The 25,145-nt window shown below is 40.5% G+C and overlaps 1 protein-coding gene and 1 non-coding gene across 3 annotated transcripts in view; one reads left to right on the top strand and one right to left on the bottom strand.

Annotated features, from left to right (window-relative positions):
- LOC126187458 (mitogen-activated protein kinase p38b) overlaps nt 1-23,963 on the bottom strand; it is a 100,347-nt gene extending 76,384 nt beyond the window's left edge. For both annotated transcript variants that reach the window (XM_049928549.1, XM_049928551.1), the window contains exons 1-2: nt 23,734-23,963; nt 1,873-2,002 (exon numbers count right to left, since the gene is read on the bottom strand). In XM_049928549.1, coding sequence (XP_049784506.1) covers nt 1,873-2,002; nt 23,734-23,837 — 234 coding nt within the window. In that variant the 5' untranslated portion in view covers nt 23,838-23,963. The remainder of the gene's footprint in view (nt 1-1,872; nt 2,003-23,733) is intronic.
- Nucleotides 2,863-2,941, top strand: Trnas-gcu (transfer RNA serine (anticodon GCU)). The gene has a single exon. It is a non-coding gene; the product is annotated as a tRNA-Ser (tRNA).
- Nucleotides 23,964-25,145: the final 1,182 nt, after the last annotated feature.

Below are 25,145 nucleotides of genomic sequence, written 5' to 3'. Positions count from 1 at the left end.
CATGTGGTGAGTAATAGTTTATCATTTTCATATTGTTGTTATTACAGCCTGGATTTTCCATTGCTTGATTCCAAACTAAAATAAAGTTACAGATAAATGTTATTTGTAAATGCCAAAGTGGCATTTCATTTTCAAAAACATGCACTGGCACATAAAAAATAAAAAATGCAATGAATAGTGAATTGTTGTCTTACTTTCAATCAACAATTATAGCAAAATAATAAATTATCAGTCATGGATGCTGAACAGTGTAAAAGAACTAGACGTAATGATTCTGAGAAAGGTTTGAAACTGAACAAGAATAGGTGAATGAAATGAGCTGCAATTGAATATAAGAAGTGTGCAGCTAACACTACTAATGAGTGACCACCCAAAAAAACAAGAGACAACAAACAGAACCAAGACGGGAAAAAGGAATGGCAGTGCAGGAACTAGATCAAGACCGACCAAACAAGACTGAAGTGGGAATACGAGGGACCTGAAGGGAATAGTGAACAATCGTTTATTAGAAGTCATTCCTCAGTTCTTCCATTCAGTTCAGTGAACTGTTCCCTAGTGAATGACCCATCTGTAGTGTATTACAATGAGTGTATAGCACACTCCACAGGCTGATTAGCATCCAAGAACTATGGTACTTGATCAGCCATGACAACAGAGGTTTTTCATTCTTTTCAACAATCCCAATACAATTTCCAAAACTTAGTGCACATTGAAGGGCGACAGTTATTCATAGGTGCCTCTGTCTCTTTTGAGAAAAAGGCAAATGTTGATTACCACTATGACTGACCTGTTACAACTATTTTTATACATGAAACTTCCTTGCAAATTACAACTGTGTGCCAGATCAAGACTCAAACTTGGGACCAGTGGTAGAACACTTGCCTGCATAAGGCAAAGGTCCCAAGCTCGAGTCTCAATACAGCACACAGTTTTAATCTGCCAGGAGGTTTCATATCAGTGCACACACTGCTGTGAAGCGGAAATTTCATTCTGTATTTTTATACAAGTTAAATCTGTTGTCCTGAAGGCTATCTATTTGATCTCATTTTGGTTGCTGGGTGTTGTACTGCCGATAGTAAACTCTTACCATGAACAGCAGTTCTGGCTAGGTTAGTAGAATCCGTAGTTATTCCACAAGCAACAGCTGGGGAAAGGGTGATAAATCTATGCAAAGCCCCACATCTCTAGACAAGCCTAAAGAGAACTGGAATGTGACATACCCTAAAGGTGCACACTAATGACGTTCCTCCTCAGAGCCATCATCCACACTGGCACACAGCTCACCTCGAGGTTGTGGTTTATATACACCCTCAAGTGTTTACTGAATTAAGCTCAGAGCTTAAGGCAGAAGACAGCTGACAGTGTTGATCTGCAACCCCCTTCCCATCCCCCCCCCTTTTTTTTGGACACCCCAGAGTCACCAAATGCAAGCTCCTTGGGGGAAAAGGAAGTAGAGGACAGTCAGAAGCTCGAATTATATTGCAGAATAGGTAATACCATTGTGATGGCAAGGGGCTCGTGTTTGCCAATCCTGTTCTCACAGTCAACTGTGAACCCCCTTGCCACAAGAATCATATAGAACTATATGTCTTTATCTCTTGACAGGAAAAAGAGGGAAGGTATGAAAGAGAGAGGGGTGATCAATCAGATTATCCCTGCTTCCTTTCACTCACCATCCACCATATTGGGCTTCCTAATCTCTCTAAGAAGATGGAACTGATTCTACTAAAAGTTTGGCTTTCCTTGTGTGTGTCTTGTATACATATTTCTACAGGATGTACTTGAAGTTGAAAATATTGTCTTTCTTCATGCAAAATTAACATTTCTGTATTCCAATTTTCTTGTTTCATGAAATTAGCATCTACTACTTACATTTTCATGGTTCATGTGCTTCAACATTCTCAATTCCCTATATGTTCTTTTCGCGTGGATTGCAGACTGGAATGGACGTGCTAGTTTTTTTATAGCAACCTTTATTTGCAGTTTTGTATCAAATGCAGAGCTGAAAAAAGAAAATGAACAATAAATGATTAATTTGCAAGGTGCATCAACCAAAATCACTGATAACACAACCACATATTGGAAGCATAAGCACTGATCAAACAATAAGACTTCTGTCCCATAATTATGCTCACACCAGGGTAATTCCATGAGAAGCAGAGGTTTTATTACATCTATAACACTTACTGACGTTTGTTTAGTGGCAAATGAAAACAGCCTGTTTCATCAAACTTTGGCTATACATTGTTCATATTTTGGTCTATCTGTTTATTTTTATGTTAATACATCTTTGTCAATTGACAAATGTAATGTCCATAAGCACAGCATCACCCAGCAGCAAATTAAAGCAAAACAAAATGTTAATAAGTGAAATGTGTCATAGTTCAGCAATGTATAAACCCTACCGTCAGAAGATCATGTGTACAATTAAGTTAACACTAATATTACACACTTTTAATAAGAAAATTTGAGTTTGTTTTTCGTGCAATTGATTTAAGAACTACGACAACAACAAACTTTCTCAACTTTGATAATATCATAATTTGCACAACATAAAAGAACTTTGACTGCAAGAAGGTTCAAAACACAGAGCATAGAAATTTTCATTCACTTGTTATCAAGAGAAAGGTGGGTAAAAATTTCTCAGATGCATGAATCTACAAGAAGTTTGAGAAGTTCTGATATTCAATTATTATTTTGAAACATTGTTTCCTCTCAAAACACAGGGGCTGGGAACAAAAGTCCAAAAGTACAGAGATGGATAACAAGAGGCCTAAAAGTCTCAAGCAGCACAAAAAGAGAACTGCTGAATTTTTAAAAAAAGTACCACAACGTATCCCCTCTCCTTAACAATTATAAAACAAATGGCCGAGTGGTTAAGGCGTTGGACTGCTAATCCAATGTGCTCTGCACGCGTGGGTTCGAATCCCATCCAGATACACAAACAAGTCATACAACAAACAAAAAGAATGGATAATGATAAGTTTATGTCAGAGTCAGAAAATAAAAGCACTGGAGAGTAATAAAACAGGAAGGAAATAGCAAAAAGGAAAATATCACCCTGAACTGTGACGACAAGAGATTGCAAATCTCTTTATTCAGTACTATGCAGACAAAACAAAAAATCTAATAATCAGAAGTAAGAGAGGTAGTCCACACCAGAACAAAGTAAATTCTTGCCTCTATGCAACCTATCTCTATGAAACAACCCCAAAAGAAATCATTCACATAGCAAAAACCATCAAAAAATGTCCTCGGGAACCGATGATCTTTCAGATTTTATAATTTACAAACTGTAGATCAGTCTCTTTATTATCAGGTTTTGCTAAAATCACTGAAACAATCATGTGTAGCAAGGTTAATGAAATTCCTGGACAAGAACATATTCCTTACTGATGGTCAGCATGGCTTCTAGAAAAATAAATCTATGATTAACACGCTCTATAATTTTTTACAAAACATGCTAGAAGCAATGGACAAAAAACAAAATGCTGCTGGAATTTTCTTAGATCTAAGTGAAGCTTATGACATTTTGGACTACAAAATCCTGCTGGAAAGGCTGGAAAAAAGCATGGCATTACAGGAACTTCATTATAATGGTTCTGCGCATACTTAACAAATAAGAAACAGAAAGTAATAACAACACATGAAACTAACTGATAGCACTAAGAAAATATTTTTCAGATGCAGGAAAAATAAAAAGTAGATCCCACAAGGATCCACCTTGGGCCTAATCTTTTTCCTTCTGTACATAGCCAACTCAGATCTAAGCACTGAATCACAAATAAATACCATGTTAGCAGATGATACTAGCATCTTTGTTACAGTGAAAACCTCCAGACAACTACCAAATGTAAATAAAGCTACAGACTGGCTAAATGACTGGTTAGATGGAAATAAACTAACAATAAATACATCCAAAACAACTTTTTTAAACTTCTGTTTAATGGGGTAAGTTGCCATAACTTATGTGACAAATGCCAGAGGAGTGATGACACCCTCATTGGAAACATAATGTTTAGGAATATGGCTTCACAATGATTTTGAATGGTGAATACACTTAACAAAAGCAAATGTGACACTGAAAAGAGTATGCTTTCACACAAAGCAAGATTCCACACTGTTTCAACTGCATACTTTGCCCAGTTCCACAGAATTCTGAAATATGGGACTACATTCTGGGGTAGTGCAACTGTTAACTCCGTCATCAACTTGAACCAAAAAACAACTACTGTATAAGAGCAATGCACCATGCATGACAAACAGATTCCTGCAGACCCCTCTTTCAAAAGTCTTCAGTCCTCCCCTTTCCTTGCATCTTTTATTTCAGAAAAACATAAATAAGTTATAAAGAATTTAAAAGAGACAAATAAAACATAATATCACGCAAAATACAAACTCCATGTCCAGTCAGTAAGGACATCAACCTGGGAAAAACAACTGTCTGTATACCTCTGTAGAAGCTATAATTCTTCTTATGAGCCCCCCCCCCCCTCACCCCTTTCTATCTAAGCCTGGTACCTAGACTGAAGAAACTGGCAAGTAATGTTGCTAATGTAGATTTACAGATACAAATGTACACAAATCAGGCAGTTCAAATGGACTTTATATTTACAGCTTGTTTTGATCCAGACTTTTAGCAACATTTACTTCACTTTGCTGTTTCATTCTTCACTTTTCTTAGCTCTCACATCTTTTACCCTCAGCTCTCAACCAAAGCGCTTAGACCTGCTGACCAAACAATCAGAGAAAAATAGTGTGGTCACTAATGAGTCATGTCAACATGTGTAAATGATGGAGTATTAACAGTGTAACTGTTTTGAGATACACAATTGTGTGGCAAGTATAAACTAAGTTTAAAGAGTATTACAGTTTTTAAAGTTGTTAACTCCTGCAACTTCATCATTTTTAAACTATTATAACTAAGTTTTTGGTATCTCAAAGAGTGCCCCAGCTAGAACTGTTTCAATACTTCATACATTTTTCACATTGAGAAATAGGTATATATAACTCTGGTAAAACAAAACAAGATATGTAGCAAGTATTTAGATTGGAAATATGAGTCAGGAGGCATAATGCAATAAGCCTGATGGATAAGCAGTATCTACCAGGGGAGACTATCTCACTTATCACTAAATACACAGTAAAAATAAACTCACATACAAACATGAAAGATAACATGTGATTAGCCTACTCAATACATGTAATTCATACTCTGACACAAGAATAGCATCTTTCCAGTGGGCCATTGGGTACTTTAACTAAACATGATTCTGATTTATTCTCAGGCAGGTCTAAAGAATAATCCATAACCCAAACAATGGTTTGTACCCAAGCATGGTTCAATAAGCAAAGTCTCATTTGAAGTGGTATATAACTGCATTCTCCTAGCAAGTTATGAGAGCACCCCCCCCCCCCCTCTCTCTCTCTCTCTCTCTCTCTCTCTCAGCACCCCCCCCCCCACCTCTCCCTCTCTCTCTCTCTCTCTCTCTCTCTCTCTCTCTCAGTACCCCCCCCCCCTCTCTCTCTCTCTCTCTCTCTCTCTCTCTCTCTCTCTCTGCTAGGCATCAAAGTTCTATCAAGTGCCTGGAAAAAAATTGCCAATGATCTGACAGTCATGTCTTTAACCTTGATTATTACTAATATGACACTTCGCTGATGAAGAACACCAACCGACAACACAGGGCAATTAGTGTGACCAAATATCTGACAATTTGGTGCTGTAAATACAAATTACAACCAACTTTGCAAATAACATTGTGTCAGGTATTTTTCTCTGAAATTAGCAACTTTGTTCTAGAAGTACAGCTGGTGATATAGCCTAATGCGTGAAAACTTCCGAAATGGAATTTTCAACCCGTAACACAGTGTGAACTGTTGAGTAACTTCCTGATAGATTAAAACTGTGTACCAGACCAAAACTCAAATCTGAAACCTTGCCTTTTGTGAGCAATGCTCTGACTAACACTGTTTGACTATCACACCTGGGTGAAAGGCCAACACTGAGAATGGCTTAGGTACAGTCTATGATTTGTTGGTTAGAGCACTGATCACAAAATGCAAGGTTTCAAGTTTGGGTTTTGGTCTGCTACACAGTTTTACCCTGTCAGGAAGTTACTAACAGTGTGTTTGGGAAGTAGCTGAAAAGTTACTGACAGAATTAAAGATGCTGCAGTGGATAATGAGATGTCCTTGTATTGATCAGATGGTAAGAGAATTGTTGATTCGAGTCTTGGACTATCATACAGTTTTGCTCTGTCAATGTTTCATGCTTCTTTTAAACCCTTTACCAAATGTCACTTTGCCACAATAGGTGTGGCAAAATACTATATCAAAACACCTTTATCTTCTATATGATAAACCATCCAGACTAATGTACTAACTCTCATGTACCAACATCACCCAATCATGACAAAAACTTTCATATCCTCATCACAAAGTTTCAACACATTTGACTAAAAGAACTCCAAGAAGTATGTACTGCATACTGAGAGCTACAATGTTGTACAATTACCTATAACAAGGACAGAGAGATACATGTCCAATATTTGGTAAACAGAATCCTAAGTTGTAAGGTGGGGATGATTTCTAAAATGAGACTTGACATGGAATAACTCATTATGAATGTATTCAGTAGACAAAATCTTAGTCGCACTATCACAATAGTGTATCAGTTGAGAGTAAAGCGTTGCTCAGACCCTGTTAGTTCATATAGTAATAAAAAAATACTCACACAACCCAGCAAAATATACCCGCAAAAATGCAATTTTGAGTATGAACACTTTAGTGTAAAAATTCAATCTGGGCACCTAGTCTCACTGGAGTGAACATTCATTCCAACCCTGGGTCATTAAATTCATATATGCTCAGCCCAGCACCACGAAAAACTGTTTAGTATGGATTATGATTATAATGGCTGTTTCCCAATAGCAGCTCAAAAAATAGATAAGCAAGAACACTGACTGGCAACAACAGCAACAGTAATAATATTTTCTAGGTAGTTCTAGTAATGAATTGGTGTCATTGTATCACAAAATATGGCATTCTAGCCTTAGCACAGCAGCTCTCATGATGGGGATCATCTAAATTCTTTGCAATTTGTGACTAATACTGCCTTAGCCTGTTTTGGAACTGATAAATGCTTTGCAAAGGTTACAGAAGGCTATTCAAATAGGACCAAGACATTATGCACTTTGTTCTTGGATCTGAAATTTGAGAATGACCATTTTAACTTGGGTCCATGGTGGTTGAAACCAGTCAGAAAACTGATGAAAAAATTTTAAATTGGCTAAATTTCACAACCTTTAGAGTGGTATCCGCCATACACAATCCAGTTAGGTTTAAAATGCAATGTGGTTGCTTAAAATCTAAATGGATTGTTTACTCAGATAAAAGATTAAAATCCACTCTTTTTGGGCTACTCTTCCAACCAAATATTATGAACTTAATTTGATATAACGTAGTTGAAAATGGCTGGATGTTTAACAGAAAAATCAACTACACTCTACAAACTTTTAACAGAGGGTTAAACGATGTTAGCAGCCATATAAAAACAGATTACGAGTTTAAACACACACTTGAGGATCAAGACTCCCTCACATTAAAATTGCGACAGCGCTTGACATTACCTGCCAGTCCAAGTAATACGCCACAAGAGAAGAATAGAGTAGAGTAAAATGAGTAAGTATCTTTGGAAGCCCAATTCATGAAACTACTACAGCATATTACACCTCAAGGCAGTACAGTAAGGTTATTCTAAATAGAGAAAAAACAACCACCAATAAGATGGAACCCAAAACTAAAGATTTTTTTTCCTAACCATTAGCAAAAGAGTCAAGTATCAGATGGAGAAAAATATAGTCAAATCTTATAGTGAACAAAACAAATATGATGAGTATTTATTCATGGCTATCATTCTTCCCAACCTCCTCCTCCCCCCCCCCCCCCCCTTAGGTAGCCAAACCAACACTACTATAGCTACAGAGAATCTCATGGTTTTGACGAGCTCTCAGAATGAGGATCAATATTAGCCCCATTGGAATCAAGCTATATCTAACATGAAATTTGTCTCTTACACTGAAGCAAAACCCAAGTGGCTTTAGAATGTGGAAGGCATACATGGATTACTATATTCTGCCTAGCTCTGAAGCTGTCCAAGGATGATACACAGATTCTGGCAGAGGAAGAATGCAAGATTACAGTTTAATGTATTACTGTCAATAAAGTCATTAGAGATGAGTAGAAACCCAGTTGTAAAAAGGGTGGTGAAAAATTAGGCATGTATCTTTCAAAGTACCTATTTCAGAATCCATCTCAATCAATTTAGGAAACTATACAAAACCCAGATGATAGGATGAGAAATTGGACCAGTGATGTCACCATCTAATTTCTTTTTAAGACTGAGTTGGCAGGACTGATCTGTAGCACAGCTTGAGGTCTGTGTTAGTTGAGAGACAACTGGCTGGGAGTTGGCTAAGCCAACAAATGTGATACAACACTAGGTTATTTCTTTAATGAAGCTTATACTGACACAACTAATAACATAACACAATATAAACCAAAGTCTAGCTTACCTAGAACATGTAGAATAGTTTAAGAATTACCTCTACCACATCTTCTTGGGCTTTTATGGTGTAATTTTGTCTTCATAACCCTAAAAGCTGCATGGTTTCCTATTAACTGACTCCGCTTGAAACAACTCATAGATGCACATACTTGTCTCTGATTGGCAAGGGATACTCCTTGCTCCAACAATCGACAAGATGTATTCTGAAATGTCCGAATGATTTTGGAATGTATGCAATAATGGCTTAATCTGTCAAAGCCTTAATATAACCTACCACACACCAGGTACAATCTTTATGCTGAAATACAGGAATCTGCCTATACAGAATCCAGTATGCCTAGCTAAGCATACAGTTTTGCGTTTTATGATGATCCCTTTCCATCACAGCTTAATAAAGAAACGTGGGTGGTCATTTGAACACAAGACTTACTCTGTTCCAAATTGAACAGTGTCCACAGAAGCAGAAGGAGAGATCAACTGCTAATGTCTATCTTTTTCCCATGGATGCATTTCATCTGTTTAATTTAAAAGGTACATATTCTTTAGACGGTCTCTGAGGAAAGGGCAGGGGGGTGGGGGGGGGGGGGTGGAGAAGGGTGAAGACGATGAGGAGGAGGGCATGCACAAAATGGCATTGTCTTTAATGCCCATGAAATGGATGTGTGATCACTGATATTATTTTCCAGAGCCCAAGCGAATAATACCTACGTATGTGCCATAAAGCAGAGAGGTGAGAACAGAACATGAAACATATAAATAAGTAACTTAGTCTCCTTTCACTCCTGTGAGACATACTTAAATTCGAATGGGCTCATTAAGAATGAAAAGGCCTAAAGACATACTGTTACAACTACAGTGGTAATTCCACCTTACTATGGCATGTAAAATACTGTCTACAATTTTGTTAATCATACTTTGAAAATGTACATAGAACATCCTGGTAACTACCCAACAAGCGTCTGCAAGGTATCAACAATGAGTATTAACTGAGAATGTGAGGTGCTGACCACCTGGTGTATCATTTGGGTGCATTACGGAGGCATATGTAATCATCACACTCCTCTCTTATAGTCATTTGTAAATGACACATTTATTTTAAGGAAGCTATGGGAAAAGTTAGTACATCTAATATTTTTATTGACACAATCACACAAAAGTTTTTACTGTTACTGGTACTGGTCACCAGTGGCACCATCAGAACAACTGAAGCACATCAGGATTTGGCTTCAGGTAGTGCTTCTAATGGTTAACAGTATAAAATGTTTGTGTGCCTGTGTCAATGAAAATTTCGATTGTACAGAATGAAAGAACCAATCAGTCTCCTGACAAGACATACATATTTTTTCCCCATGGAAAAGATGCGATGAACATCACAAGGACTTGCACAAACTTTTCACTGCCTTTAAAGATACAAATGATATAACCCACCAAAAGAGCCTTTGTAGTTATCACGAAAATGTTTCAAGCACTCAAAGTGCTTATTAAACTAACATAATTGGTGGCAGGTGAAGAGGTAAGTCCGAGGTTTCAAATGAATTGCAAGCTCAGGTGCAGTGATGCATAAGTTTACTCAATCTAAGGCTGGAAAGGGTCATCAAGAACACAGACAGAACCAGTGCAACAGAGTAGAGTTGAAAAAGACATCGTGATCTGTGAGTCAACACAGAAAACCATTGTGAGTGTTGAACTAAGACAAAGATAAACTGAAAAGTATGACAGAAAATATTATGCAGCATGCTGCAAAAGTGAAATTATGGACCAATGAATGACAGACTGTGTGTGTGTGTGTGTGTGTGTGTGTGTGTGTGTGTGTGTGTGTGTGTGTGTGTGGTAATGTCTGAAAGTGGACTAAGGTTAAAATATGGAATAAATTTAGACACCTGGGAGTTGAGAGAGAGAGATCCAGTCGAGTTGTACAGAACAAATGTAAGATCTACATCAATATCCTTCACTCAAAAAACTAACATAGAGAAGGAAAGTAGCTACTCACCATATAGCAGAGATGCTGAGTCGCAGATAGGCACAACAACAAAGACTCGCAATTAAAGCTTTTGGCCATTGGCCTTCGTCAACAGTACACACACACACACACACACACACACACACACACACACACACACACACAAACTGTATTCTCAGGCAACTGAAACCACACTGCGAGTAGCAACACCAGTGTACGATGGGGGTGGCGACTCGTTGGGGGTAAGGAGGAGGCTGGGGCAGGGAGAGGGAGGGATAATATTGTGGGGGTGGTGGTCATTGAACTGGTGCAGGTTACACGGAGAGTGGGGGAGAGATGGAGGGGGGCGGGGTGTGTGTGGGATGGGGAGTAGTGGAAAAGGAGAGAAATAAAAAGACTGGGTGTGGTGGTGGAATAACGGTTGTGTAGTGCTGGTACTTAGTCCAATCAGTGCCACCCTCTAAGTGAAGTTTATCCCACAACAACATGCTTTCATGCTGGCAAATCATGCTGTAGTCAGATCTTGAAACTAACCCAGCACATTGAAGATAGTTTTGAACATGGTGAGAGTATTGGAGTCACTTTTGTTGATTTAACAGCTGCATAAGACACTGTGAAGCATAAGAAACTGTTAAAGAAATTGTATAACCTTACTAAGGACTACCAGCTAGCATCCCTTGTTAGTACCATCCTTCAGAACAGAAAATTCTAAGTTCATTACAGGGTAAAAGGAGTAGATGGTGAACACAGAACAGACTTCCCCAAAGGCAGTGTGCTTGCTCCAGTACTGTACAATATATACATAAATGATTAGCCAGTACCAGCAAGTACTACGCTCTTTCATCTACGCCAATGACACAGCAGTAGCTGTTCAGGGTCCAACCTTTAAAGAAGTAGAGGGAAAACTGTCTCTAGCAATGGATGAGCTCTCCAAGTACTATGATGCCACCCACCTGATGCCCGACCCCAGTAAAACTCAAGTGAATGCCTTCTACTTACGAAACAGGGAAGTGTAGCAAAAGCCAGACATCACATGGTGAGGAGAGCAACTGAAAAATTTCCCAACACCAGTCTACCTAGGTGTCACACTGGACAGGGCTCTAGTGTACAGGCAGCAATGTCTAAACATAAAGTCATTGCTCGCAGTGGGATACTTAAGAAGCCGATTAGCAGCAGCTGGGGAGTCAATCCGCACCTCGTAAGGACTTCTGCACCTGCGCTTAGTGTATCAGTCACTGCGTATGCTGCTCCCATGTGGAACGCTTCAGCTCATGCTAAGCAAGTCGATATTGTGGTCAACAATACTGCAAGGATCATCTCAGGATGCTTGAAGCCAACACCAGTGCAGAAACTGTATCCGATTATTGGAATAACCCCACCCAATATCCAGAGGGCCACTGCTGCAATCCCGCAAGAGTTTCCTTGCTAGGACTGTGCCACTGGAGACAATTCGTCTTGCAACATGGAAGAGCTCACTGCCCGTAGATGTACCACCAAAAGTACTAGCTCCTGGTGCAAACCTACAATAGCTTGTATGGAGGTTCCTCAACAGCCTAAGAGTGGGTGCCCACCCGATGCAAGACCAATCTGACGAAATAGGGAATCCTTCCAGCGAGTGCAGACACCTCTTGCAACAGCGGGGCTGAAGAAGATCCAAGCCACCTACTTGTATGCCCCCTCCTGGACACTGGAAAAACCATGCTCAATACAAGATGTTTACGGAGGAAATGACAAAGCTATCGCAGCTGCTATTTTTTGCAAATGATGACTGGAAACTGGAATGAATGAATGCTGGAGTGGGAACAGGGAAGGGACTGGATAGGTAAGGACAGTGAATAACGACGGTTGAGGCCAGGATGGTTACGGGAACATAGGATGTATTGCAGGGAAAGTTCCCACCTGCACAATTCAGAAAAGCCGATATTAATGGGAAGGATCCATGTGGCACAGGCTGTGAAGCAGTCACTGAAATGAAGTATATCATATTTGGCAGTAAGTACAGCAACAGGGTGGTCCACTTATTTCTTGGCCACAGTTTGTCAGTGGCCATTCATGTGGACAGACAGCTTGTTGGTTGTCATGCTTACATAGAATGCAGCACAGTGGTTGCAGCTCAGCTTGTAGACCCCATGACTGCTTTCACGGGTAGCCCTGCTTTGATGAGATAGGTGATGTTAGTGACCGGACTAGAGTAGATGGTGGTGGGACGATGTATGGGGCAGGTCTTGCATCTAGGTCACCCCTAGTACTAAACTGGTCCTTAATTAAAGGAGGCAAGGCAAATGGAGGAAAGACCAGTTTTCAGGCCTGCTGCCCCCACCCCCTGCTCATGCTCCCTAAGTCCATAAACCTAACCACCCAGAACGCCTCATTGTGGCCAGTTACTGCACTCCCATTGAGAGAATCTCTGCTCTCATATACCAACACCTTCAACCTTCAACCTATTACCCAGAACCTACCCTCCTGTATAAAAGATACCAACCATTTCCTCCACCAACTTTCCACATTTCCTTCCCCTTTACCACATGGTGTTCTGCTCGTCACTACTGACGCCTGAATTACATTCTCCACCAGGGTTTCAATTACCTCTCATCGTGCCTTGAAATGAGAAATGTCCAGCCCACTATCCTTCCTATCCCTCCCACAGTGGTATTCCGCTGTCCACTGAACCTACACAATATACTTGTCCATCCTTACACAATCCCTGCACCCAAACCCTTACCTCTTGGCTCATACCCCTGTAGACCTAGATGCGAGACCTGTCCCATAACATCTTCCCACCACCATCTACTCCAGTCTGGTCACTAACATCACCTATCCCATCAAAGGCAGGGCTACCTGTGAAAGCAGTCATGTGGTCTACAAGCTAATCTGCGACCACTGTGCTGCATTCTATGTGGGCATGACAACCAACAAGCAGTCTGTCCGCATGAATGGCCACTGTCAAACTGTAGCCAAGAAACAAGTGAACCACCCTGTTGCTGAACACGCTGCTAAACATGATATCCTTCAATGACTGCTTCACTGCCTGTGCCACATGGATCCTTCCCACCAACACTAGCTTTCTTGAATTGCGCAGGTGGGAACTCTCTCTGCAATACATGTTACATTCCTGTAAACCTCCTGGCCTCAACCTTCGTTACTCACCGTTCTCACCCATCCAGCCCCTTCCCTGTTCCCATTCCATCACTATACAGCCGTCATTCCACTACCAGACCCAGTCTTTTTATTTATCTCCTTTTCCACTACTTCCCCCTCTGTTGCCCTCCATCTAACCAGCAGCACCTCACTGTCCGCCACTCCCACCATACTATCCCTTCCTCTCCCTGCCCTGATCTCCTGCCCTGATCTCCTCCTTACCCACCCAATTGCCACTCCCATCATGCACTGGTGCTGCTGCTCACAGTGTGGCTTTAGTTGCCTGAGACTGCAGTTGGGTGTGATGAAGGCCAATGGTTGACAGCTTTAATTCTGAGTGTCTTTTTCTTGTGCGTATATGCACCTTGGCATCTCTGCTGTATGGTGAGTAGCTACTTTCCTACCCATTATGTTGTTACATTCCATCCTGGATTTTTCAAATGAAACATAATGGTTCCAGAGATCTTTTGAAATCTGAAACATCTATGTGTGATGTATATGTGCAGACTGAAGTGACAAATGAAAATTTGTGTCAGGCCAGGTTTCAAACCCGGATCCCCTGTTCATTAGGTAGATGCACTTGCCATTATGCCACCCTGGCGCAGTGGCTTTGCACAGCTGCATGGATGCCTTCCTTCTTAGTCCAAATTCCCATCCGTGTCTCCACCCACATAGTATTTCCCTTAAACTCTAACAGCATTTGATCAAAGCACCTATGCCTGGTTTCAAGCAGAATCCTCAATTTTGTTCGATGCATAGGCACTATTCCAATACATTTGGAGACCCTCTACACTGCTGTTTGAATTTAGGGGGAATATCTATTGGGCTGAGGTGTGAATGGGAATTTGGATTGAAGAGGGACGCACGCTAGAGCAGTTTGAACAGTTGTGCGAAGCAAATGTGCCAGTGTGGCATAATAGTTAGCATATCTGCCTAGTGAGTAGGAGACATCGGGCTTGGTACGAATTTTCATTTTTCACTTCAGTCTTCATAGATACACCATTCACCCAATTGTAACCTTGAGCATGAAACTTTGGCACACCATGAAATTGGATATCTTGGAAATAAGAATGACAAGAACGATCTTCAAACCTAGTAAAGACAGAGAAACACTTAGAGAATAGAGAGAAGAAGAAGTTCTGTCATAATGTGATCAGCAGCACTGTCACAATGTTCATACTACTGTTAGGAAAAGTAATAATTAACACTAAGGCTGGATTGCAAATAATACCCATTTTGAGTTACTGAAATCCTCAATGTGTCTTGTTACTGAGGTTTCAATAATCACGGGACAACCATCTAGGTGTTAACGCTAATTCTTTGTGGATAAAAAATACATACATTAAACTATGGTGGCAATAAAATGCATTGAAGTTTCTCTCTAGAAAGAAATCAGTCACAACATACAAATACAGTGCTCTAATTACTACACACCATGTAAAAATTCCATCATTACAGGTAAAATATACCCATTTGTATTATGGTTTGTGAAAGATATTACCTACCTGTAAGTATGACCTTAGACTGAGAGAGTATTTAAAAATTATATCCACAGACCACAAAGGACAATGAGGTCTAAAGTCTAAATTACAGCCTGTGGAAGACACAGCAGCGTTTCTCTACTGCTCACAGGTTGGCAACATCAGTTTTGTGCAGCTGATGGGATAATACTTTCACATACCCAATGAGAGGAAAGGAAAGAGGCAATGAATTTATAGTGCCAAAATAGAAACCATTCTCTTCTTAGACTTTTTTCCGGTGAGTCACGAATTATGAGGCTGTGTTAGGATGGGACCTAATAACACAAGTTAAATAGCTGTGATTTAAAGGAGCAGCAATTCACTGTCACAAATGTGACAGTTTCTTCCAAGCATGTCATGAATTACAATGTTGTGGTAAAGTTGGAATGTGATAGTTTGGTTGTGAGCTGGTGTAGGCAACGAATGTGAAAGCTAAAATGCGTTGTGGTGACAGACTGATCTGTAGCTTAGCCTGAGATTTAGGATACGTTGGAATGTGAGTTTCGTTGTGAGTTGGCGAAGCCAAAGAATGTGAAAGTTTAAAAACCTGGCTGTGGTGAGAGACTGATCAGTATCTTATCCAAAGGCCTAGGTTGGATTAGAATACAACAATTTCAATTCTCATAGATACCTGACATTGTCATCTGGATAGTGATAAGTTAATTCAATGTAAATAAAACTTCTGATATGAAGTTTTTTATTGCCTTCACCATGTGTATGTACACTGGATTACTAGTTCTGACAGGACTAAGTTGCCATCTTAAGATCCACTAAGAACAGGTTATGAAATCATGCTGTGCAATAAACCACACATTTATGTTTGTACCATCATAATGGGTTCATAATAAATAGTGGGTAGAATATTAAAATAATATAGCAATGTCTTTATGGCAAGACAGAGTCATACAAGTGTGACATATCAAGAAGTGCCACATGTGTTTGGCTTGTAGTTGGCAGCCAAACCAGATACACGCAGCACTTCTTGATATGCCACATTTGTATCACCTTGTCTTGCCATGAAGACAGAGCTACACTTTTTAATGTTCTACTCTCTTTTTATCATGAATCCATTATGATGCTACAAATACAAATGTGCACCTTACCACACAGCATGATTTCATAACCTGTACTCAAGTGTATCTGAAGATGGCAGCTTAGTCCTCTCAGAACTAGTAACCCATGTACATACACATGGTCAAAGCAACAAAAAAACTTCATCTCAGAAGCTTTCTTTACTTTCAAACACATTGGTTTCTGCCGTATACATAACAAATTATAAGGTTGTGGTTAGATTACATCCTAACAGTACATCTTATATTAAATTAATAATCTCAGGTGTCAAATAATATTTACCGTTCCTTCCCAATGTGTTTACATTTAAGAGGTTGTGATCTACTGCCATGAGAATGTGACAATATCCCTCTAAACACACTGCCTGCCAATCAAAACACAAAGTAATTAATGACATTAGCTGACAATGGTACTGATTTAAATCAATGTGGAAAGTTGAAAATTTTGTGCCGAACTGGGTAAACAGGAAGTCAGGCTCTGAATCCCACCCTAGCACAAATTTTCAACTTCCCCATTGATTTAAATCAATGGCCACTGGCAGCTAATGTCATGAGTTCCTTTGTGTCCTGACTAATTCATAATGCCTGCAGAGTCAAAATCGTGTGTGTTCTTCTGGACATGCCCAAAAGAAAAGGCATCACATATACATCATCTGTCTCCTGTTCTCTCTTTGGCTTGGTAGACCCAGCAGCTGACACTCCTCTTTGCTTCCCATCACAACTCACTAACAGCAAAGACAACATCGCTGTATGAAACAAGCACGCCACTAGCCCTGATGTAGAGTTTTATCAACAATAGGAGTAACAGCAAAGAGAGAAAAGGCAGCATTAGAATAATTAGATAACCATTAATGATTAAAACTAAAGGTACTGGAAATTACGTGCCTTGATTCTAATTCCAGGAACTGAATCCATCCCGAAACAAGTTGTGTTAAACATTCACTTTACCTGAACAAAGAGGCTATACTGGAGTGTTCCATGAAAAGCAGCAACCACATGTATACTTTAAAAATTTTGAGTGTTACAAACCGCATTACAGAGTAATGAAATATACCAACAGCAGTGCCCTGCATAATACTTCAGGAATTTTCATTTTATGAGTTGGCAGCATTATGTTAAAGATGGCTGCCCATCACCTGATTTGTGTATGCTGAATTAGTATATCTTCTTCAAGTCATACAGCTGCATACCTGGGGTGTGAAACACCGAAAGTGGTTCTAGTTTCTGATAATAGTAAGCACGACTATACTCGGCATGCATATTTTATTAACATATCTATAGCTTATGACCATGTGATTTTGAGTTCATCCAAAATCAGTTGTTCTGCATGTGACAAAAATGAGGTTATGATTCAAATTGCATCCAGAGAAAAAGTTTAAAAAGGGGATGGCCCTGTTTCCTAAGTCGGAGTGGAAGTACTGACATATGACAACAATAGTTCAATTACGTGTTCATATATATCTTAATTGTACTATTGTCCCACATGTGACATCATATGCATATGAATGTATGTAAAGGATACTAATTTTACTTAAACAATGCTGTAAGAGTATGAATTTACTCCTTTCTATCCATATTTAGCTTCAGTCATGTGCAAATAATTTAATTTTAAGATGTTCGTAAGTCTAATTTGGATTACGTTTTGACAGAAATGGCAGATCAACCAAAGAAGATGCTCACAAGTGCAGCCAGAATGAGGAAAATGAGAAGTCGCCACAAAGAAGAAAATCCACAGTTTCAGAAAGAAGGAAATAAAAAGATAAACAAAATTAAAACATAAAGAATGTACCGTATGACAGAAATGGAACTCTAGGAGCTTCAAAAGAAGGAGCTTGTTCGAGAGTGCCTTCACAGGGCGAAAAAGAAGAATGCTATTCTTCTGAACATCCCAATGCCAACTACACTCCTGGAAATGGAAAAAAGAACACATTGACACCGGTGTGTCAGACCCACCATACTTGCTCCGGACACTGCGAGAGGGCTGTACAAGCAATGATCACACGCACGGCACAGCGGACACACCAGGAACCGCGGTGTTGGCCGTCGAATGGCGCTAGCTGCGCAGCATTTGTGCACCGCCGCCGTCAGTGTCAGCCAGTTTGCCGTGGCATACGGAGCTCCATCGCAGTCTTTAACACTGGTAGCATGCCACGACAGCGTGGACGTGAACCGTATGTGCAGTTGACGGACTTTGAGCGAGGGCGTATAGTGGGCATGCGGGAGGCCGGGTGGACGTACCGCCGAATTGCTCAACACGTGGGGCGTGAGGTCTCCACAGTACATCGATGTTGTCGCCAGTGGTCGGCGGAAGGTGCACGTGCCCGTCGACCTGGGACCGGACCGCAGCGACGCACGGATGCACGCCAAGACCGTAGGATCCTACGCAGTGCCGTAGGGGACCGCACCGCCACTTCCCAGCAAATTAGGGACACTGTTGCTCCTGGGGTATCGGCGAGGACCATTCGCAACCGTCTCCATGAAGCTGGGCTACGGTCCCGCACACCGTTAGGCCGTCTTCCGCTCACGCCCCAACATCGTGCAGCCCGCCTCTAGTGGTGTCGCGACAGGCGTGAATGGAGGGACGAATGGAGACGTGTCGTCTTCAGCGATGAGAGTCGCTTCTGCCTTGGTGCCAATGATGGTCGTATGCGTGTTTGGCGCCGTGCAGGTGAGCGCCACAATCAGGACTGCATACGACCGAGGCACACAGGGCCAACACCCGGCATCATGGTGTGGGGAGCGATCTCCTACACTGGCCGTACACCACTGGTGATCATCGAGGGGACACTGAATAGTGCACGGTACATCCAAACCGTCATCGAACCCATCGTTCTACCATTCCTAGACCGACAAGGGAACTTGCTGTTCCAACAGGACAATGCACGTCCGCATGTATCCCGTGCCACCCAACGTGCTCTAGAAGGTGTAAGTCAACTACCCTGGCCAGCAAGATCTCCGGATCAGTCCCCCATTGAGCATGTTTGGGACTGGATGAAGCGTCGTCTCACGCGGTCTGCACGTCCAGCACGAACGCTGGTCCAACTGAGGCGCCAGGTGGAAATGGCATGGCAAGCCGTTCCACAGGACTACATCCAGCATCTCTATGATCGTCTCCATGGGAGAATAGCAGCCTGCATTGCTGCGAAAGGTGGATATACACTGTACTAGTGCCGACATTGTGCATGCTCTGTTGCCTGTGTCTATGTGCCTGTGGTTCTGTGAGTGTGATCATGTGATGTATCTGACCCCAGGAATGTGTCAATAAAGTTTCCCCTTCCTGGGACAATGAATTCACGGTGTTCCTATTTCAATTTCCAGAAGTGTATATCACCATACCGGTGTCCTCAGACATTTGGCAAGGCTTTATCAAAGCCTATCCAGGCACTTCCCACATCCCCTTGGAAAAATGTAGCTTTAGTTGAAGGACTTGTGAAGAAATTGGCCTGACCCCTGCAAATGAAATGCACAACAAAATATCCTCTAATCACAATAAAGATTATTCCAAGTTGCCGTGTTGTTCTTTCGCACAGATATTTTATTACACGTCCAGGGATGAAAGAGACTATGTGCTTTTGGTTCAACAGAAAGAAACAAAATATGCATCAGTATTATCTGGCAATGTTTTGATGAGAGGACTTCCACATCTTTAAGGAAGAGTGTAGTACAGATTTACATATAGGATTTTCAAAATTCTGCTCCTCAAAACCACTGAATGTTCTACTTCTGAAGTCTACTCATCTTGACCAATGCTAATGTAAAATTCATGAGAATTTCAATCTGAAGTTGAAGAGAGTGCCAATACCACTACAGTGATGACTTTTGGAAGTCCCATTTGTGTCGTTCTATTTTAAATTCTAATTGTTGGCAAAATAAATGTTTCACATGTAGCTCAGAGAGTAAACTCATGGCACCAAGTGAGCCTGAAAAAGAAATAGCTTGGAAAGACTGGACAAAAAATGAAGTTTAAGCTCCTCTGTGAGGAAGGGTGTTTGGGAGGATTGTTTGAAGTACTCATAGGATAATTCCCTAAAATTCTGCATCACGTGAACATAAAATGCATACAGCATGCAGTCTTTGAAAGGGATAAAACAATACAAAGTGGGAGAGTAGTCCCTAAGGTAGATTTTGTTGTGCCACACTCCTGCGCGTATCAAAATGAGATTCAAAGTGCATTGTGGTCTAGAAGAAGTGTTCTTTTATTTACTGCAGCCACATTCTACAAGGGAAAATGTAAAACTTATATGTTCAAATATGGGAAATACGGAAGCGTCCGATCCCGCCCGTCTGCTTTGACCCATGACATCACAAAGATGGATACGACCATAAACCACGATTCCAATATGGCGCATATAAAGTCTGTACGTACACATTATGAGGACGAAAATACACCGAAAAACAAACACACCCACTTTCCACAGAAAGCCTAATGACACTAACGGGACAAGCGCGGGAAATGGGGTGTTTTCAGGTGGGGGCAAACTAAATACAAACAAATTTAGACACCCACCCCCATACAAAACCACACAAAACGACGAAAAAACCGACATCACAAAGCTCCCCAAATACCACTAAACACAATATCTTCTGGAATCGGACACATCCCTTGACCTATATAGCTCAACAGCAGCTCCCGATCCCATAAATTAGGATCAAACACTTCCCTTGGCCTATATAGCTCAAAAACATCTCCCGATACCAATATCAACATACACAGCCACACGTTGGGATCGAACACTTCCATTGACCTGCGCACTTAATTTTATCCGATTAATTTTACTAAAATTACCACACGATGTACAGCGAAAAACACTAAATTAACCTTGACACAAAATCGTTAACTCACTGAAACGAATTCCACTACAAACACAGCCGACGCTTGAGCAATTCTGGATAATGAGCAAAAGCAAACTGAGCCCATTACACCACACAAATGAAAACCCTGAACATACCACCAGAGAGCACAGCAAACCACAACACGACATCTACAAACACGCCACACTCACAAACCAAACTCCTCGCCATCATGACGTCACACACAACACCCTTACGTCACGGGTCAAAGCCAACGCGTGGGATCGGACGCTTCTGTCGACCCCAAATATGCACAGAAAGACAGAGACACAATATTTGTCTTTATGAATATACTGTATGATACTATTTGCCAAAATGAACTTTAATCTAATTCTGAAGAGGTGATAATTTGGAGTGATGGCCCATCCTCAGAATTTAAAAATCGATTCATGGTTAGACTTCTTGATTCATATTTAAATATGTCTGCTTGTGTCTGTATATATATATATATATATGTGTGTGTGTGTGTGTGTGTGTGTGTGTGTGTGTGTGTGTGTGTGTGTGTGTGTGTGCGTGCGCGCGAGAGTGTATACCTGTCCTTTTTTCCCCCCTAAGGTAAGTCTTTCCGCTCCCGGGATTGGAATGACTCATTACCCTCTCCCTTAAAACCCACATCCTTTCATCTTTCCCTCTCCTTCCCTCTTTCCTGACGAAGCAACCGTTGGTTGCGAAAGCTTGAATTTTGTGTTATGTTTGTGTTCGTTTGTGTGTCTGTCGACCTGCCAGCACTTTCATTTGGTAAGTCACATCATCTTTGTTTTTAGGTGTATATATATATATATATATATATATGTGTGTGTGTGTGTGTGTGTGTGTGTGTGTGTGTGTTTTGCACTGTGCATTGTCATTTTTGCACTGTACGATGATCAGAGAATAAAGAGAGTGAAACCCAGCATTGGAACATAGCATACTCCTCTCAAATAGTACCAAGGGGGCTGCCGAGCTTAGTAACCCATCTGATGGATGGGTCACTATCAACAATATCACAAGCCCTCACACCAAAAGACTCTACACAGAGGTTTGAAATTTAATCTGGGGCATTGATGCAGAGTCTGGAAAACATCACTTGAAACACATCTCAATAAATTCTATTTTTGATTCACAAAATATGGAAGTTACAAATTTCCAATGCAATTATTGGATTTCTTTTAAATCTCAATATAATTTGGGGTAGATCAATAGTTATGTTACGACAAAATCAAAACAGTGGTTTCACAAGTATGTAATTTTAACATATCCAGGTCTCTGATACCATATGTACAGTACAGACAATAATTTCGCTACATGCAACCACAATATTATAATATGAACTATGAAGCACCATTCTCTCTCATTGTGAAAACGGTTCAAATGGCTCTGAGCATTATGAGACTTAACATCAGAGGTCATCAGTCCCATAGAGCTTAGAACTACTTAAACCTAACCTAATGATATCACACACATCCATGCCCGAGGCAGGATTCAAACCTGCGACCGTAGTAGTCGCGCGGTTCTGGACTGAAGCGCCTACAACTGCTCGGCCACAATGGCCGGCTTCTCATTGTGAGTAACAGCTCTTTCAGTAAAGGACATTCTGAGTTTCGATCCTAAATTGCCACAAGATGGAACAAATACAACTTAAATCGAGTCAGAGTGACAATAAATCCTGCTATTACAGAATGAAATACCTAGCAATTACATACAAATGAGGTATGATAGCACAGTGGTTGTCTAGTAGAAAATTCAATATTGCTGCATCATTGACAAAACAACTTTCCTTAAATTTGATCATTTGTGAACAGAAAACTGAAATGGAGCTATAATGATATTGCCCATTCCTACAGTAATAACAGTTGTATTTCTTGGATAGCCTTATAGGATTGACTGGAAAATGTCAACTTTGCTATTGTTGTAGGAAAAGGAATCGCTGATAAAGCCATAAGCAATATTGGAACAACTAAATATCTAGGCTCCTATTAATTAAAAGAATAGGTTTTTATGTTATGCCTTATTAATGGTAACAAATCAACATACAATTGACAATCATAGTACATGTATTACTTCATGTGAAATTCAATTAAAGTGTAAAAATGTTTCCGGGATTTTCCAGCAGGTCACCCATTTTTCTGATACTGCCCCATGATTACAAGAGTGTCAATCATCTTCCTGATGCAGTCACAGATAAGTGATATACATTGGAGATCACACAAAGAAATGTCTGAAAAGCGTGTAGAAATTCTGAAGTAAATGAAATATGTGAGAACGGAGATGATGGTCGGAGAGAGGCAGAAATGGTGAAGCAGCGAGGAAATGTTAAAGGAACCGGAGGTGACAGGAGCCGAAAGAGAGATAAGGATCAGAGGGATGGAATGTGGGGAGAAAAGACACAAAATGTTGAACTGCGAAACGATATGCATATACTTTGAGCATGACGAAATTTCTCGTAACTTAAATTTGCACAGCTCTCGGACAATAAGTTGTACATTTTATTTGACGCCGTACTTATAAAACTGAAGTGCCACCTGAACGCTGATAAAATAGCTTTGATAGCCTAAATAAAGTTATGAAAATTTCAGCTCTGGTATTCTTTCATTAATTGCACAGACACTGATAAAACTATAAAGTATAAACGTTCTTTTCTGCACATACCAAACTTGGCCATAGGCACCTGAACCTACTGCAGTAAGCATCTGGTATCGTTCTGGCACTTCCCATTCCGTCCTGTTGATTTCAATTTTATAAAAGGAGGGCATTTTTTAATATTTTGGGTTGTGACAGTAATGATACTTTTCAAACAACAGAATCAACAACACCACAATCACATCCTACACCCTACTCAAAATCCTACGGGACAACAAAGATATTACGTACTAGAAAATATTCCATAACTCCCGCAAAAATTGGCACCTTATTTTGTCCCAAAGGTGATAAACAAATCTCGATAGTCGCAAAGCAAAATTTGCTCTCCTAGCACGAAGTTAATTATTCTCTCATATGTCGCTAATATGCTATCCATATCAGAGATCAACTCGATAGAAAAAAGTGGTCTGACAGAAGTGCAATCTTTAAGTAATCTTTAGCCAATTAGAAATTATCTCCGTCTGCTCTTGTTAGAAAGCTACGCAAGGATCCGCTTCTAGAACGGTATAAGAGCTTTCTTGTTATTCGTCATTACACTAAAGGAGCTATAAATGGCATCAATCATTAAACACGTATCAGAAACCGACGAAACTCAGTGACGTTTGGTAATTTTTTTTATTATTTAGGGCGTCTCTCCCAAGAGCCGTCAAGTGCATTTTCACTGCTGTTTCGGCATTAATTTGCAATTTCATTTGCGCAACATGTGGCTGGAGTCAGCTCAAACATATACTGCTCATCATGTCTTTTTTCGACTCCCAGGTTCTATGGAAAGCGTCAGTTTGGTTCCCGTTAGAAAAAAATTGTTTTTAAAATGGAATTCTACGTGCACATTCGATACAGCTAGTAAAACACGAAAAATAACTAATGTTCCAGCAGCGATAGCACAACGCTGGCGTGCACTGACTGCTACTGTTATGCAGTCGCTGCTGGAGTACTGATTATTCTTTGTGTTTTACTATTTCTGTTAATACATATAGATAAGACGAATAACGCACTACACTAACTTAGGACCGATCTATCTAATGGGCTCACAAAATTCCGATTTAAAAATCGTGCTGTTTGTAATTTCCATCAACACCTGGCGTCCTGCGTAAGAATTGGTGAGCAGTTTTTGTTTGGGTTCAAATGGCTCCAAGCACTAAAGGGACTTAACAGCGGAGATCATCAGTCCCCTAGAACAACTTAAACCTAACTAATCTATGGACATCACACACATCCATGCCCAAGGCAGGATTCGAACCTGCGACCGTAGCAGTCCCGCAGTTCCAGACTGAAGCGCCTTGAACCGCTCGGCCACTCCAGCTGCACCCCGGCTGCAAAAACGAAACTGCAAATATCTGTCGAAACACCAGAGAAAATATGCTTTAAGACCCATAGCAGATACACCCAATATATTTCAACTTCATCTTATCCAAATGGTA

The sequence above is a fragment of the Schistocerca cancellata genome, chromosome 5 (assembly GCF_023864275.1).
Source record: "Schistocerca cancellata isolate TAMUIC-IGC-003103 chromosome 5, iqSchCanc2.1, whole genome shotgun sequence".
In the NCBI taxonomy this organism is placed as follows: Eukaryota; Metazoa; Arthropoda; class Insecta; order Orthoptera; family Acrididae; genus Schistocerca; species Schistocerca cancellata.
This window is presented reverse-complemented; position numbering and strand designations above follow the sequence as displayed.